Source organism: Hemitrygon akajei, chromosome 31, assembly GCF_048418815.1.
Source record: "Hemitrygon akajei chromosome 31, sHemAka1.3, whole genome shotgun sequence".
Lineage (NCBI taxonomy): Eukaryota > Metazoa > Chordata > Chondrichthyes > Myliobatiformes > Dasyatidae > Hemitrygon > Hemitrygon akajei.
The window spans coordinates 24,873,019-24,885,547 of record NC_133154.1 but is presented as its reverse complement, the minus strand read 5'-3'; the positions used below and the strand labels follow the sequence as shown (position 1 = coordinate 24,885,547).

At 48.2% G+C, this 12,529-nt stretch overlaps 1 protein-coding gene across 4 annotated transcripts in view; it reads right to left on the bottom strand.

Annotated features, from left to right (window-relative positions):
* LOC140719217 (epidermal growth factor receptor kinase substrate 8-like protein 1) overlaps positions 1–12,529 on the bottom strand; it is an 87,974-nt gene that overhangs the window by 38,374 nt on the left and 37,071 nt on the right. For 2 of the 4 annotated variants that reach the window (XM_073033657.1, XM_073033656.1), the window contains exons 4-6: positions 5,381–5,445; positions 4,068–4,229; positions 3,133–3,282 (exon numbers count right to left, since the gene is read on the bottom strand). In XM_073033657.1, coding sequence (XP_072889758.1) covers positions 3,133–3,282; positions 4,068–4,229; positions 5,381–5,445 — 377 coding nt within the window. Of the gene's footprint in view, positions 1–3,132; positions 3,283–4,067; positions 4,230–5,380; positions 5,446–5,572; positions 5,681–9,566; positions 9,683–12,529 lie in introns of those variants that run through there. The other 2 variants (XM_073033658.1, XM_073033659.1) reach the window with 2 other exon arrangements.

Here is a 12,529-nt window from a genome sequence, read left to right as displayed (position 1 = left end):
CATTCAACAGGGAACTGTGTAAACACTTGAAAAAGGAACAAGCTTGGTTTAAGAGCTTCTCCTTTCCAGTCACAGGAGAAACACAAGCAGAACTCATTCGATAGCTCATTTGTAATTGGCTTATCGGCTAATCAGCCCAACTGATCCACAACGACTAAGATTTCCATCCAAGTTCGTGCCAATTGCCCGTGTTTGACCCCATATCCATTTAAACTTTTCTTATCCATATACAGTACTGTGCAAATGTCTTAGGCATATATATAGCTAAGGTGCCTAAGATGTTTGCACAGTGCTGTAGTAATTTTACGTTTTTCACTGTATTACTGTTGCAAAAATAACCCAAATTTCATGACATATACAAATGATGATAAACCTGATTCTGATATCGGTCTCTATTGTGGACTGAGAGTGGGAAGGGGGCAGGGAGAGGGGTATCATGGTTGGGAAAAGGGGAAGGGAGAGGGGAGGGTGTGGGAAGCACCAGAGAGACATTCTGTAATCAATAAACCAATTGCTTGGAATCAAGTGACCATTCTTGGTGTCTCAGGGCTGGTTGTGTCTCCACCCGCACAACCTCCCTCACCCCTGGCACCCCTTCTCAGCCACCCGTCCCACACCCCTCCCACGGCACTCCACCCTCACCATTCCCAACATCCTTTGTTCCTGCCAGATTTACAGACGTGCTCCCGGCTCCACATTGACAAAAACAGTACTGTGCAAAAGTCTTAGACACCTTAGCTCTACATACACCCCTAAGACCTTTTCACAGTACTGTACGTGTCCTGATGAAGAGACTCGGTCAGAAATGTCGACTGTTTATTCCTCTCCATGGACGCTGCCTGACTTGTTGAGTTGCTCCAGAACTTTGAGTGGCCATTTTTGCTTTAAGGAGTGGGTAGCTACCCATAAGGAGAAGTAGGGAAGATGCTGTTCATGACCTACTGACTATTGGGCTTTCAAGCTTCTGTGTCTTCTCCCAGAAGGTAGGAGGGAGTGGCCAGGGTCATAATCCAAGGATTAAATGAATGTCCGATATTTAGTCAGAGGTTAAGGGATCAGGCAGTATCCGTAGAGCCTACAGAAAATGATGGACACAGCCCAATCCATCACAGGAAAAGCCTTCCCCACCATTGAGCACATCTACATGGAGCACTGCCAGAAGGAAGTAGCATGCGTCATCAAAGACCCCACCATCCAAGCCATGCTCTCTTCTTGCAGCTGCCATCGGGCGGGAGGTACAGGAGCCTAAGGTTCCACATCACCAGATTCAGGACCAGTTATTTTCAACCATCAGGCTCCTGAATCAGTGCGGATAACTATTCACCTCAGTATTGCACTGATTCCACAACCAACAGACTGATTTTCAAGAACTATGCCACTCGTGTTCTCAGTGTTGTTGGCTCACTTATTTATCATTATCATTATTATTATTGAAGAGGCGTGCTGGAGCAAGGTAGATCAGCTGGTTGAGTGGTGTCACAGCTGCAGCTTTGCTCTCATCATCAACATCAGTAAGACCAAGGAACTGTGGACTTCACGAGGAAATCTGCAGATGCTGGGAATTCAAGCAACACACAAAATGCCGGTGGAACGCAGCAGGCCGGGCAGCATCTATAGGGAGAAGCGCTGTCGATGTTTCGGGCCGAGACCCTTCGTCAGGACCTGTGGACTTCAGGAAGGTGAAGTCGAGGGAACGCACGCCAGTTCCCATCGAGAGATCAGAAGTGGAAAGGGTGAGCAGTTTCAACATCTGACACCTGGGTGTCAACATCGCTGAGGATCTACCTTGGGCCCAACGCATTGATGCAGTTACAAAGAAGGCACACAGTTACTATATTTCGTGAGGATTTGGAGGAGAATTGGTATGTCAACAAAGACACAGTAGAAATTTGCGTTCTAACTAGAACGGGCACTGCACAGGATCGGAAAAAGCTTTAGAAAGTTGTAAGCTCGTCCAGTTCCATCATGGGCACTAGCCTCCCCTGCCTTCATGGGATACAGGAGTCTCTGAAGATACAGACTTATCATTTCAGGAGCAGCTTCTTGCCCTGTGCCACCAAACTTCTGAATGAGCAATGAAACCATGAACACTTCCTCAGTATCTCTTTACCTCTGGTCTTGCACAACTTAATTTAATTTTCTTTTTTTTAATAAACTTATTACTGTAGTTTATTATTTTTTTATTATGTACTGCTGCCACAAACAACAAATTTCACAACATATGCCAGTAATATTAAATCTGATTCTATTATTATTGTTATTATTAATATATTTGCACAGTTAGTCTTCTTTTCACATTGGATTCTTTGTCAATATTTGTTTGCATGCAGCTTTTCATTGATTCCATTGAATTTCTATCTTCTACTGTGATTGACTGCAGGAGAATGAATTTCAGGGTAGTATATGGTGATATATATGTGATATATGTTAATAAATTTACTTTGAACTTTGTGGGAAGAAGATCTTTCACCTAGTAATGTTATGAAGCAAATGTAACATGGCCTCCTCTACTGTCAAAATGAATCCAGACTCAGGTTGGAGGAACAACACCTTATATACCGGCTAGGTAGCCTCCAACCTGATGGCATGAACATTGACTTCTCTAACTTCCATTAATGCCCCTCCTCCCCTTCTTACCCCATCCCTGACATGTTTGCTTTTTTTTCTCTCTCTCTGCCCATCACTCTACCTGGTCTCCATCTCCCTCTGGTGCATTCCCCCCTCCCCCTTTCTTTCTCCCGAGGCCTCCCGTCCCATGATCCTTTCCCTTCTCCAGCTCTGTATCACTTTCGCCAATCACCTTTCCAGCTCTTAGCTTCATCCCACTCCCTCCGGTCTTCTCCTATCATTTCGCATTTCCCCCTCCCCCGACTACTTTCAAATCTCTTACTATCTCTCCTTTCAGTTAGTCCTGACGAAGGGTCTTGGCCCGAAACGTCGACAGTGCTTCTCCCTATAGATGCTGCCTGGCCTGCTGCGTTTCACCAGCATTTTGTGTGTGTTGTTTAAATTTCCAGCGTCTGCAGATTTCCTCGTGTTTACTCATCTAGAATCGCCCATCCCACCCTCCTCCATCTACCCTCTACGAGAGAGATGTGGGCAGTCCTTCCTTATCAAGGCACTCATACTCACCCCGACCTCAGAGCACTGGAAGAAGTGGATATCGGGCTTGGCTTGGTCAGCCTCCTTGCAGATCAGGATGAGAATGGAATTGTATCGCCAGTTGTTCAGCAGAGAGTCACAATGCTGAATAGCCATCAGCGGGTAGGTCTCCAGCTCATCCTAAACCAAACCCAATCAGAAATAAAGACTTGAAGATGAGCTTTCTTTGTCTCACCTACATCGAAACATGAAGGACCACAAGGGCGGGCGGCCCTTGAATGGAATCCCAGTGGGTACAGTTATTGAGTACAGTGTACAATGTGTCTCGAACCCCAATGATTCTGTTGTTTATCTTCATCAAACAGCTTCAGCAGACCTGGTTTTGTCTTTATAACCTTCTTTGTAACAAGTCTCATTGGAATCAGGTTTATACCTGCTTGGATATGAAGGGAGTTAAAGTCTATGGGGCCGGTGCAGCAAAGTGTTCCTTAAGCTAAGGAAGGAACAGGACTGCTCTATCCCTATATCCTGAGATGAAAGAGTATCCTTCCTTGTCACCTGTACGTCAAGACATACAGGAAAATGGGTTATTTACATCAACGCCTTGCTTACACGCTCACGTGCTTCTGGGACCAATGTAGCATGCTCACGATTTACTAATCCGTCGTATGTCTCCGGAATGTGTGAGGAAACCGGAGAACCCCGAGAAATCCCACACGCTCACAGGGAGAACGTACAGGCTCCTTACAAGAGAAGGGCGAGTGATGAATCTCGCACTGACCGCTACGCCGTGGAAAAATGGTTTGGTGATGGCGGCTATAAACCCCACCTCGTCCCGTACCCAATGGCCATTATGTCCTTCCCAACTGGACCAACTCCATAGCTACCTCACTGGAACTGGTCCAACCAGTAAGGCTACACAGATAAGCAAAGTTCAGGTCTCTTCCCCCACCGAGGCAGCCTACCTTGGACTCAATGTCCACCAGGCTGACGGCCGAGGTGTTGACTTGCAGCAACATTTCCTGTGTCCAGATCCTTCCCTTGCTGTCTAAGCTCTTCAGCTTCTTAATGGACTCTTCCACAGTCTGGGTCTCCTCGCCAGGACCCAGGGGAAAGGTGGTCAGGTGCTGTCAGCAGTAAGACAAGTAAGGTCCAAGTGAGAAACATTGGGATGGTGAGGAGAGGAGACTATCGGGAAGATGTTGAGATAAAGGTTGTACTGTTCGGGGCAGAAACATGAACGGCGCAGACAAACTTTAAGTGGGCATATTGAATTAATGGTAAACAAAACATTGGTTAGCCACAGTTAGTGTAGTTCTCGTCGCCCTATTACAGGAAGGAGGTGGAGACTTTGGAGAGGGTACAGAAGCGGTTCAGAATTAGAATCAGTTTTATTATCTCACTGACATATGTTGTGAAATTTGTTGTTTGCTGGCAGGAGGACAGTGCAAGGCATGAAGCTACAATTGAAATAAATAAGAAAATAGTATAAAAGAGGAATAGTGAGGTGATGTTTCACAGGTTCAAGGACTGTTCAGAAATCTGATAGCACAGGGGAAGAAATTCTTCCGGAATCGCTGAGCGTGTGCCTTCAGGCTCCTGTACCGCCTCCCTGATGGTAGCAGTGAGAAGAGGGCACCGCCTTTTGAAGATGTTTTCAGCTGCAGGGAGGCCGTGATGTTGCCTGGATAAGAGGACATGTTCTACGAGGAGAGGTTAGGCAAACGTGGGTTGTTTTATCTACAGTGCCAGAAGCTGAGAGGAGACATAATAGAGGTTTATAAGATTATGAAGGGTTTAGTTAGGATAGGCAGCCAGTATCTTTTACTAATACTAGAAGGCATACAGTGAAGGTGAGAAGGAGATATGGGGGTGAGAAAGAGAAAGTTCGAAGGAGATATGGCGGTGGTTGGGGGTGGGTTGGCAAGTTTTTATTTTACACAGAGAGTGGCGAGTGTCCGTACAGGCTGCTAGGGGTCTCGCTGAAAGCAGATACAGTCGCGGTGTTTAAAAAACCTTCAGGCAGAATCGGCAGGGAATGGATTTTAGATGGATCGCATGCAGGCAGAAGAGATTGGGCATCGTGTTCGGCGCCTGCACCGTGGGCCTGCTCCTGTGCAGTACTGTGCTGCAAATGTAGAGGGAGACATGCAGCAATTGTATTTTCTGCATACGTCACAGGGAAGTATGGTCAACGATACCCAGATTTTAAAAAGAGCAGCTTTCTGTTTGGCTCAGCTTTGGATTGAAGTTGACAGCGGAGAGGCCGGTGACTTACATTCACGTAGTACTGGGAGTGATCGTCCATTATGAAGTTGGTGTTGGAATATTTCTTCCTCTGCTCTGCAAATCAAAATGAAAGCAGTGAGTAAAAGTCCTGGTGAGAGAAATATCAACAGATTCTTGGAAAGGGAGTGGCTGTTGCAGCTACAGGTGAGGCAGATGAAAGCAGAGCCTCATTACGGCTCACCCTGCCGTTCTCCGTTCACGTCCGCAGACCAGACACTGAGAAACCTGTGGTTGCTGCTTCCTTCAATCTGACCTCCCCCCCCCCACCCCCACCTCTCTAAAGTCTTCACCCTGTGACAGTGCAGAGTAAATCACAGCACGAACTACTTCGCATACGTCAAGGGGAGTTGTGCAAATTCCAGCGTCAAAAGTTGCAAAACTGGACCATCTGAGTCCTCCCTCTCTGGCAAGGGCAGGGCCAGTTATCACAGGGACGTCTCTGAGCCCGACCTCCGCTTTCCCTTTGTCTTTTGTGACACTGCCGAACCTCTCGGGCTAGCAGCTACCGGCGTTTGGAGAATTCACCGTCCGCGGTGCCAGGCCGCAGAACAGCCAGGCAGAAGATCACAAACACAAGAGATTCTGTGGGCGCTGGAAACCCAGAGTACCACACACAAAAAGCTGGCGGAGCTCAGCAGGTCAGGCGGCGTCTAGGGAGAGGAATGAACAATCGCCATTTCAGGCCGAGACCCTTCCGCAGTGGCTAGCACAACCAGGAGTAACCAGGGTCGATTCCTGCCACTGCCTCCGCGGAAGGAGCTTGTGCGTTCTCCCGGTGACCATGAGGGCTTCCTCCAGGTGCTCCGGTTTCCTCCCACAGTCCGAAGACGTACCGGTCGGTTGGTTAATTGGTCAGTGTAAACTGTCCCGTGATTGGGCTAGGGTTAAATTGGGGGATTGCTGGACGTCGTGGCTCGAAGGACCTATTCTGCTCTGTACCTTAATAAATAAATAAATCTATAAATACACAAATCAGAACTGCTGCTCTCATTTCCTGATAACAGATTCAGATTTTTTTTTAAATCACGTGTATATTGAAACATACAGTGAAACGCAGTCATTTGCGTTAACTACCAACACAACCCAAGGGTGTGCAAGTGTCGTCATGTGTTTCAGTGCCAACGTAACATCTACAATCCTCGACAACAGCACAAAATGTAACAAAACAACCAAACCCCTTCCTCCCTCCCAGCCACGCACGCGCGCGGTCCTCTAAGCGCAGGACAGGACCACCCTTCAGAGTGGCACTCGCAGAGGTTTCGGGCTTTGACTTCCCCCACTGGACTCACAGTGGCCTCGGGGCTCAGCTCACCAGGCCTCGAATCCCAGACCTCCAAATGATTTCTAGAGCCGGCTGGTCGACTGGGAGCCTGGAAGCCGGAGGAGAGGTGCAAATGCTCCCTCTCTGTGTCTCGTCTCGCTCCTGATCTGCATGGGCCCCCTCACTCTGTATCTTTCCACCCCCTCCATTCGCCCATCACCCCACAAACTCCTCCCACTGTGTCCCCTCACCTCCTGTTCCCACCTGCCCTCCCCGATTCTATTCTCCACCCTCCTGTCCTACCAGATCCCTGCATCGGCTGCCCTTTGAAAAACCTCCCAGCCACTACGGCAATTGCCCCCGTCCCCTCCTCCATCTGCCTATCACCCCCTTCTGCAAGAGACACATTTAATTGGCCACAAATAGCTTTAGGATGAAAGATTAGCTTCAGATATCAACATATCAAAACATAGAGTGAACTGGGTCAAACCAAATCATTGATAATGTGCTGGAGGCAGCCCCCAAGTTCTGCCTTGCCTCCAGCTCCAGCGTAATGTGCCCATAGTTCACTAACCCTAACCCGTACTGTACGCCTTTAGAATGAGGGAGGAAACCAGAGCACCAGGGAGAAACCCATGCGATCATGGGAAGAATGGGTAGACTCCTTACAGTGATTGCACTGTGAAGTGATCGTGCTAACTACTGCACTACCGTGCAAGTTTTCCTTTCTGCTGGGTTCCTGGCCTCAGCTGGGGCCGTGGAGGTTCCCTAACCAGACCGCAAGAGCCAGCTTTGTGAAGAAACACGATCGCTGCTTCTCCGTCACCTCCCCCTGCCCAAAGCTGGTACAGAGAGCGGGGCTTTGGAGCACAAATCAGATCGAGAGCCAAGATACCGAGGAAGGGGCGGCTCCTAGAAACAACTGCAGACACGGGAATAGCTTTCTGCTCTTCTGAGAGAGAGGATGACACAGCCTGGCCCATCACCATAAGACAAAGGAGCAGAATTAAGCCATTCAGCCCATCGAGTTTGCTCTGCTATTCCATCATGGCTGATACCGTATCCCATTTGACCCCATACACCTGCCTTCTTGCCATATCCTTTGATGCCCTAACCGATCAGGAAACGTTCAACTTCTGCCTTAAATATACACATGGACTTGGCCTCCACCACAGTCCCACCATTGGCAGCGTCTACAGGAGGCATCTATGATCAAGATTCCCCTCTGTCCGGGTCATGCCCTCTTCTCACTACAACCATAACGCAGGAGGCACAGAAGCCAGAAGTCCCACACCACCAGTTCAGGAACAGCTACTTCCCTTCAATCCATCAGATTTGTAAACCATAAACACAGGAGATTCTGCAAAAGCTGGAAAAAGGTACTCGTTAGGTCAAGCAGCATCTATGGAGAGGAATAAACCATCAACAAGACCCATAATCAGCTTCCGATAAAGCAGTCGTGTGCCTTAGTTCCGAATTCAGGAGCCTCCAAAAAAATTATTGTGACATTTTTCTGCTTCCTATGTTAATAACAATTATACGCACAAGAAAATGGGAGCAGGAGTAGGCCATTCAGCCCCTCAAGGCTGAACTATCTTTGAGCATGATTGTGATGGGGAATGTCATAGGTAAGATCTATTTTAACGCAGACAGTAGTCGGTGCATGGGACTCGCTACCAGGGGTGGTGCTGGAGGCAGATACAGTCGGGGACATTTAAGGAACTCTCACATAGGTACAATCCCAGAGTCCTGATGAAGGGTCTTGGCCTGAAGAATTCCTTTCCATAGATGCTGCCTGAACTGATGAGTTTCTCCGAGTTTTGCGTGTGTTACTCTTCTGTGGGCAGGTGGATGATAGAAATGTAGAGGACTATACAGAAGGCAAGGGTTAGATTGATCTTGGAGAAGGTCAAGAGGTCAGAATAACATTGTGGGCTGAAGGGCCTGTACTGTGCTGTCATGTTCTATGCTCCATGCTCCCTGTGCTTTTCCCCAGGTATTTACTGATTTTAAAGTCTGCAGTGTTTACAATGAGTGGCAACAGCTCACGGACATACAGGCCAAAAGCTTCATGAAAGGGTGGGGGGGATCACACTCCCTTATGGGAGATCAGTCGACCAGTTGGATCTTCGCGACAATTTCACAGTCACCATCACCGAAACTAGCGCTGCTTAAACTCCAGTTATATTCAATTACTTGGATCCGAATTTGCCAGCTGCCCTGGTGAGATGTGGGCTTAGATCTCAGGATCAGCAGTCGAGAACCTGTCGGAATGGTGTCTTAACCATTCAGTGTCGCGCAGGCTTCTCCCAGGCACCGGTGTGTCACGTGCATCCAGCACGGATGCATGGGCACGGGCACACTTGTGTATAGTTTTAGAATGGTCTGTGGAGTGGGCCCCACTGCATATCTGTCTAGTCCGGGGGTTCCCAACCTTTATTCTGCTGTGGACCCCGACCATTCACCGAGAGGTCCATGGACCCCAGATTGGGAAACCCTGCGTTGTGTGCGCGTGCGTGCTTGCTTTCTGGCGCACCCTTTCCAATCAGGCAACCTGGACAGCAACAGGATCGAGGCTGATTCGACCTCACCCACCTCTCCCCAAATGACGCACTGTTCACTGAAGGAAAGTGAGAGCACCGGCCTGCCCAGGTCTCACCGCGACCCTCCCTCTCTGCCTGCCACGGGAATCAGCCCAGGGTAAAGGCCTGGAAGTTCCTGACTCATGGCGAGCAGGAATGAAAAGTCATACGACTACCAAGCCGAACCCAACCCCGCCCTACTATACCGAACAGTCCAAAGTTTTGAGCGAGGTGTGACTGTTTTCAGCAGTTTCATAAAACTCTCGTCTCCCCAAACACTGAGCAAACCTAGACTTTAATCGCTTCCTCAGGAGGAATGGAGTGTTACTGACCTGGGTAGCCTCCTCTCACAGCAGCCCTTTAATGTCAGGTGCCTTTTCTTGCGAGCTGGCAGGTTGAGCTCTGCCACGAATAGGAAGCGCCACTGCAGATAACAGGTGAATGATTTCGCCACCTGTTACTTTATAACTTTTTTTAATCATTGGGCAGGGCTTATGTCAGGGATTAACCCTGTGTGTGCCTTCCCTGTCAGGTGTGTAGTCCTCATCCTAGACACTCCCCTCTTAAACACAGGCAACACACAGAAAATGCTGGAGAAAATGCAGGCAGCATAGAACCATAGAACATTACAGTACAGACACAGGCCTTTTGGCCCTTCTTGGCTGTGCCGAACCATTTTTCTGCCTAGTCCCACTGACCTGCACCTGGACCATATCCCTCCAAACCCCTCTCATCCATGTACCTGTCCAAGTTTTTCTTAAAATGTTAAAAGTGAGCCCGCATTTACCACTTCACCTGGCAGTTCATTCCACACTCCCACCACTCTCTGTGTGAAGAAGCCCCCCCAATGTTCCCTTTAAACTTTTCCCCCTTCACCCTTAACCCATGTCCTCTGGAACTTTTCCCCCTTCACCCTTAACCCATGTCCTCTGGTTTTTTTTCTCCCCTAACCTCAGTGGAAAAAACCTGCTTGCATCCACTCTATCTAAACCCATCATAATTTTATATATCTCTATCAATCTCCCCTCAGGGAATAAAGTCCTAACCTATTCAACCTTTCTCTGTAACTCAGTTTCTCAAGTCCTGGCAACATCCTTGTAAACCTTCTCTGCACTCTTTCAACCTTATTAATATCCTTCCTGTAATTAGGTGACCAAAACTACTCACAATACTCCAAATTCAGCCTCACCAATGTCTTGTACAACCTCACCATAACATTCCAACTCTCATACTCAATACTTTGATTTATAAAGGCCAATGTACCAAAAGCTCTCTTTACGACCCTATCTACCTGTGACGCCACTTTTAGGGAATTATGTTTCTGTATTCCCAGATCCCTCTGTTCTACTGCTCTCCTCAGTGTCCTACCATTTACCTTGTATGTTCTACCTTGGTTTGACCTTCCGAAGTGCAATACCTCACACTTGTCTGCATTAAACTCCATCTGCCATTTGTCAGCCCATTTTTCCAGCTGGTCCAAATCCCTCTGCAAGCTTTGAAAACCTTCCTCACTGTCCACTACACCGCCAATCTTTGTATCATCAGCAAATTTGCCGATCCAATTTGCCACATTATCATCCAGATCATTGATATAGATGACAAATAACAGCGGACCCAGCACTGATCCCTGTGGCACAAAAGTGGGAAAAAAAGTACAGTCGACATTTCGGGCCGAGACCCTTCGGCAGGACTGGGGAAAGAAAGGTGAGGAGTAGATTTGAAAGATGTGGGGGGGGGAGAGGGGAGAGAGAAACGCTAGGTGACAGGTGAAACCAGGAAGGGTGGGGGGAATGAAGTAAAGAGCTGGGAAGTTGATTGGTGAAGGAGATACAGGGCTGGAGAAGGGGAGAGTCTGATAGGAGAGGACAGAAGGCCATGGAAGAGAGAAAAGGGGGGATGGAGTATCAGAGGGAGGTGATGGGTAGGCAAGGAGATAAGGTAAGAGAGGGAAAGGGGGATGGGGAATGGTGAAGGGGAAAGGGGCATTACCAGAAATTCGAGAAATCGATGTTCATGCCATCAGATGGGAGGCTACCCAGACGGAATACAAGGTTTTGTTCCTCCAGCCTCATTGCTACAGTAGAGGAGGCCATGGGTAGACATACCAGGATGGGAATGGGAAGTGGAATTAAAATGTGTGGCCACCGGGAGATCCCGCTCCCTCCGGTGGTTGGAGCATCGCCTCCCTCTGGTGCTCCACCCCCGTTTTTCTTTCTTCCACGGCCTTCTGTCCTCTCCTATCAAACTCCCCCTTTTCCAGCCCTGTATCCCTCCCACCAATCAACTTTCCAGCTCTTTATATCATCTCCCCTCCTCCCAGTTTCACCTATCACCTTGAGTGCCTCTCTCTTCCCCCCCACCCTTTAAATCTACTCCTCATCTTTTTTTTCTCCAGTCCTGTCAAAGGGTTTTGGCCTTAAACGTCAGCTGTACTTCTTTCCTATAGATGCTGCTCGGCTTGTCGAGTTCCTCCAGGATTTGTGTGTATGTTGCTGGGATTTCCAGCATCTGCACATTTTCTCTCGTGAAACTTTACACAGAACTATTTCTGACTGCCATCCTTCAAGATCTCTACTTGCCCGTCCTGATGAAGGATCTCAGCTTGAAACATCGACCTTCCTTTCCATAGGTGCTGCCTGACCTACCAAGTTCCTACAGCATTCTGAGCTTGACACAATGCCTCGTCCTCAGAAGGCTAAGGAAACTTTATAAAGCACTGGTGAGGCCTCACTTGGAGCAGTTTTGGGCCCCTTATCTTCGAAAGGATGTGCTGAAACTGGAGAGGGTTCAAAGGCGGTTCACAGAAATGATTCCAGGATTGAATGGCTCTGGGCCTGTGTTCACTAGAATTCAAAAGAATGAGAGGTGACCTCATGGAAATCTATCAAATGGTGAAAGGCCTTGATAGAATTGATATGGAGAGGAAATTTCCTATTGTGGGAGAGTCTAAGACCAGAGGACACGGCCTCAGAATAGAGGGAAATCCTTTTAGAATGGAGATGAGGAGGAATTCCTTCAGCCAGAGAGTGGTGAATCCATGGAATTCTTTACCACAGGCAGCTGTGGAGGCCAAGTCTTTAAGGCAGAGGTTAATGGATTATTGATTGGTCAGGGCATGAAGGGAAATGGGGAGAGGGCAGGAAATTGGGTTTGAGAGGAAGATTGGATCAGCCATGATGAAATGGCTGAGCAGACTCAACGGGCCAAATGGCCTAATTCTGATCCTATATCTTTTGGTCTGATGTTCTTATGACCTTAAATTCGGCATGTCCCTGCTGCCGCTCGCGGATTTTTT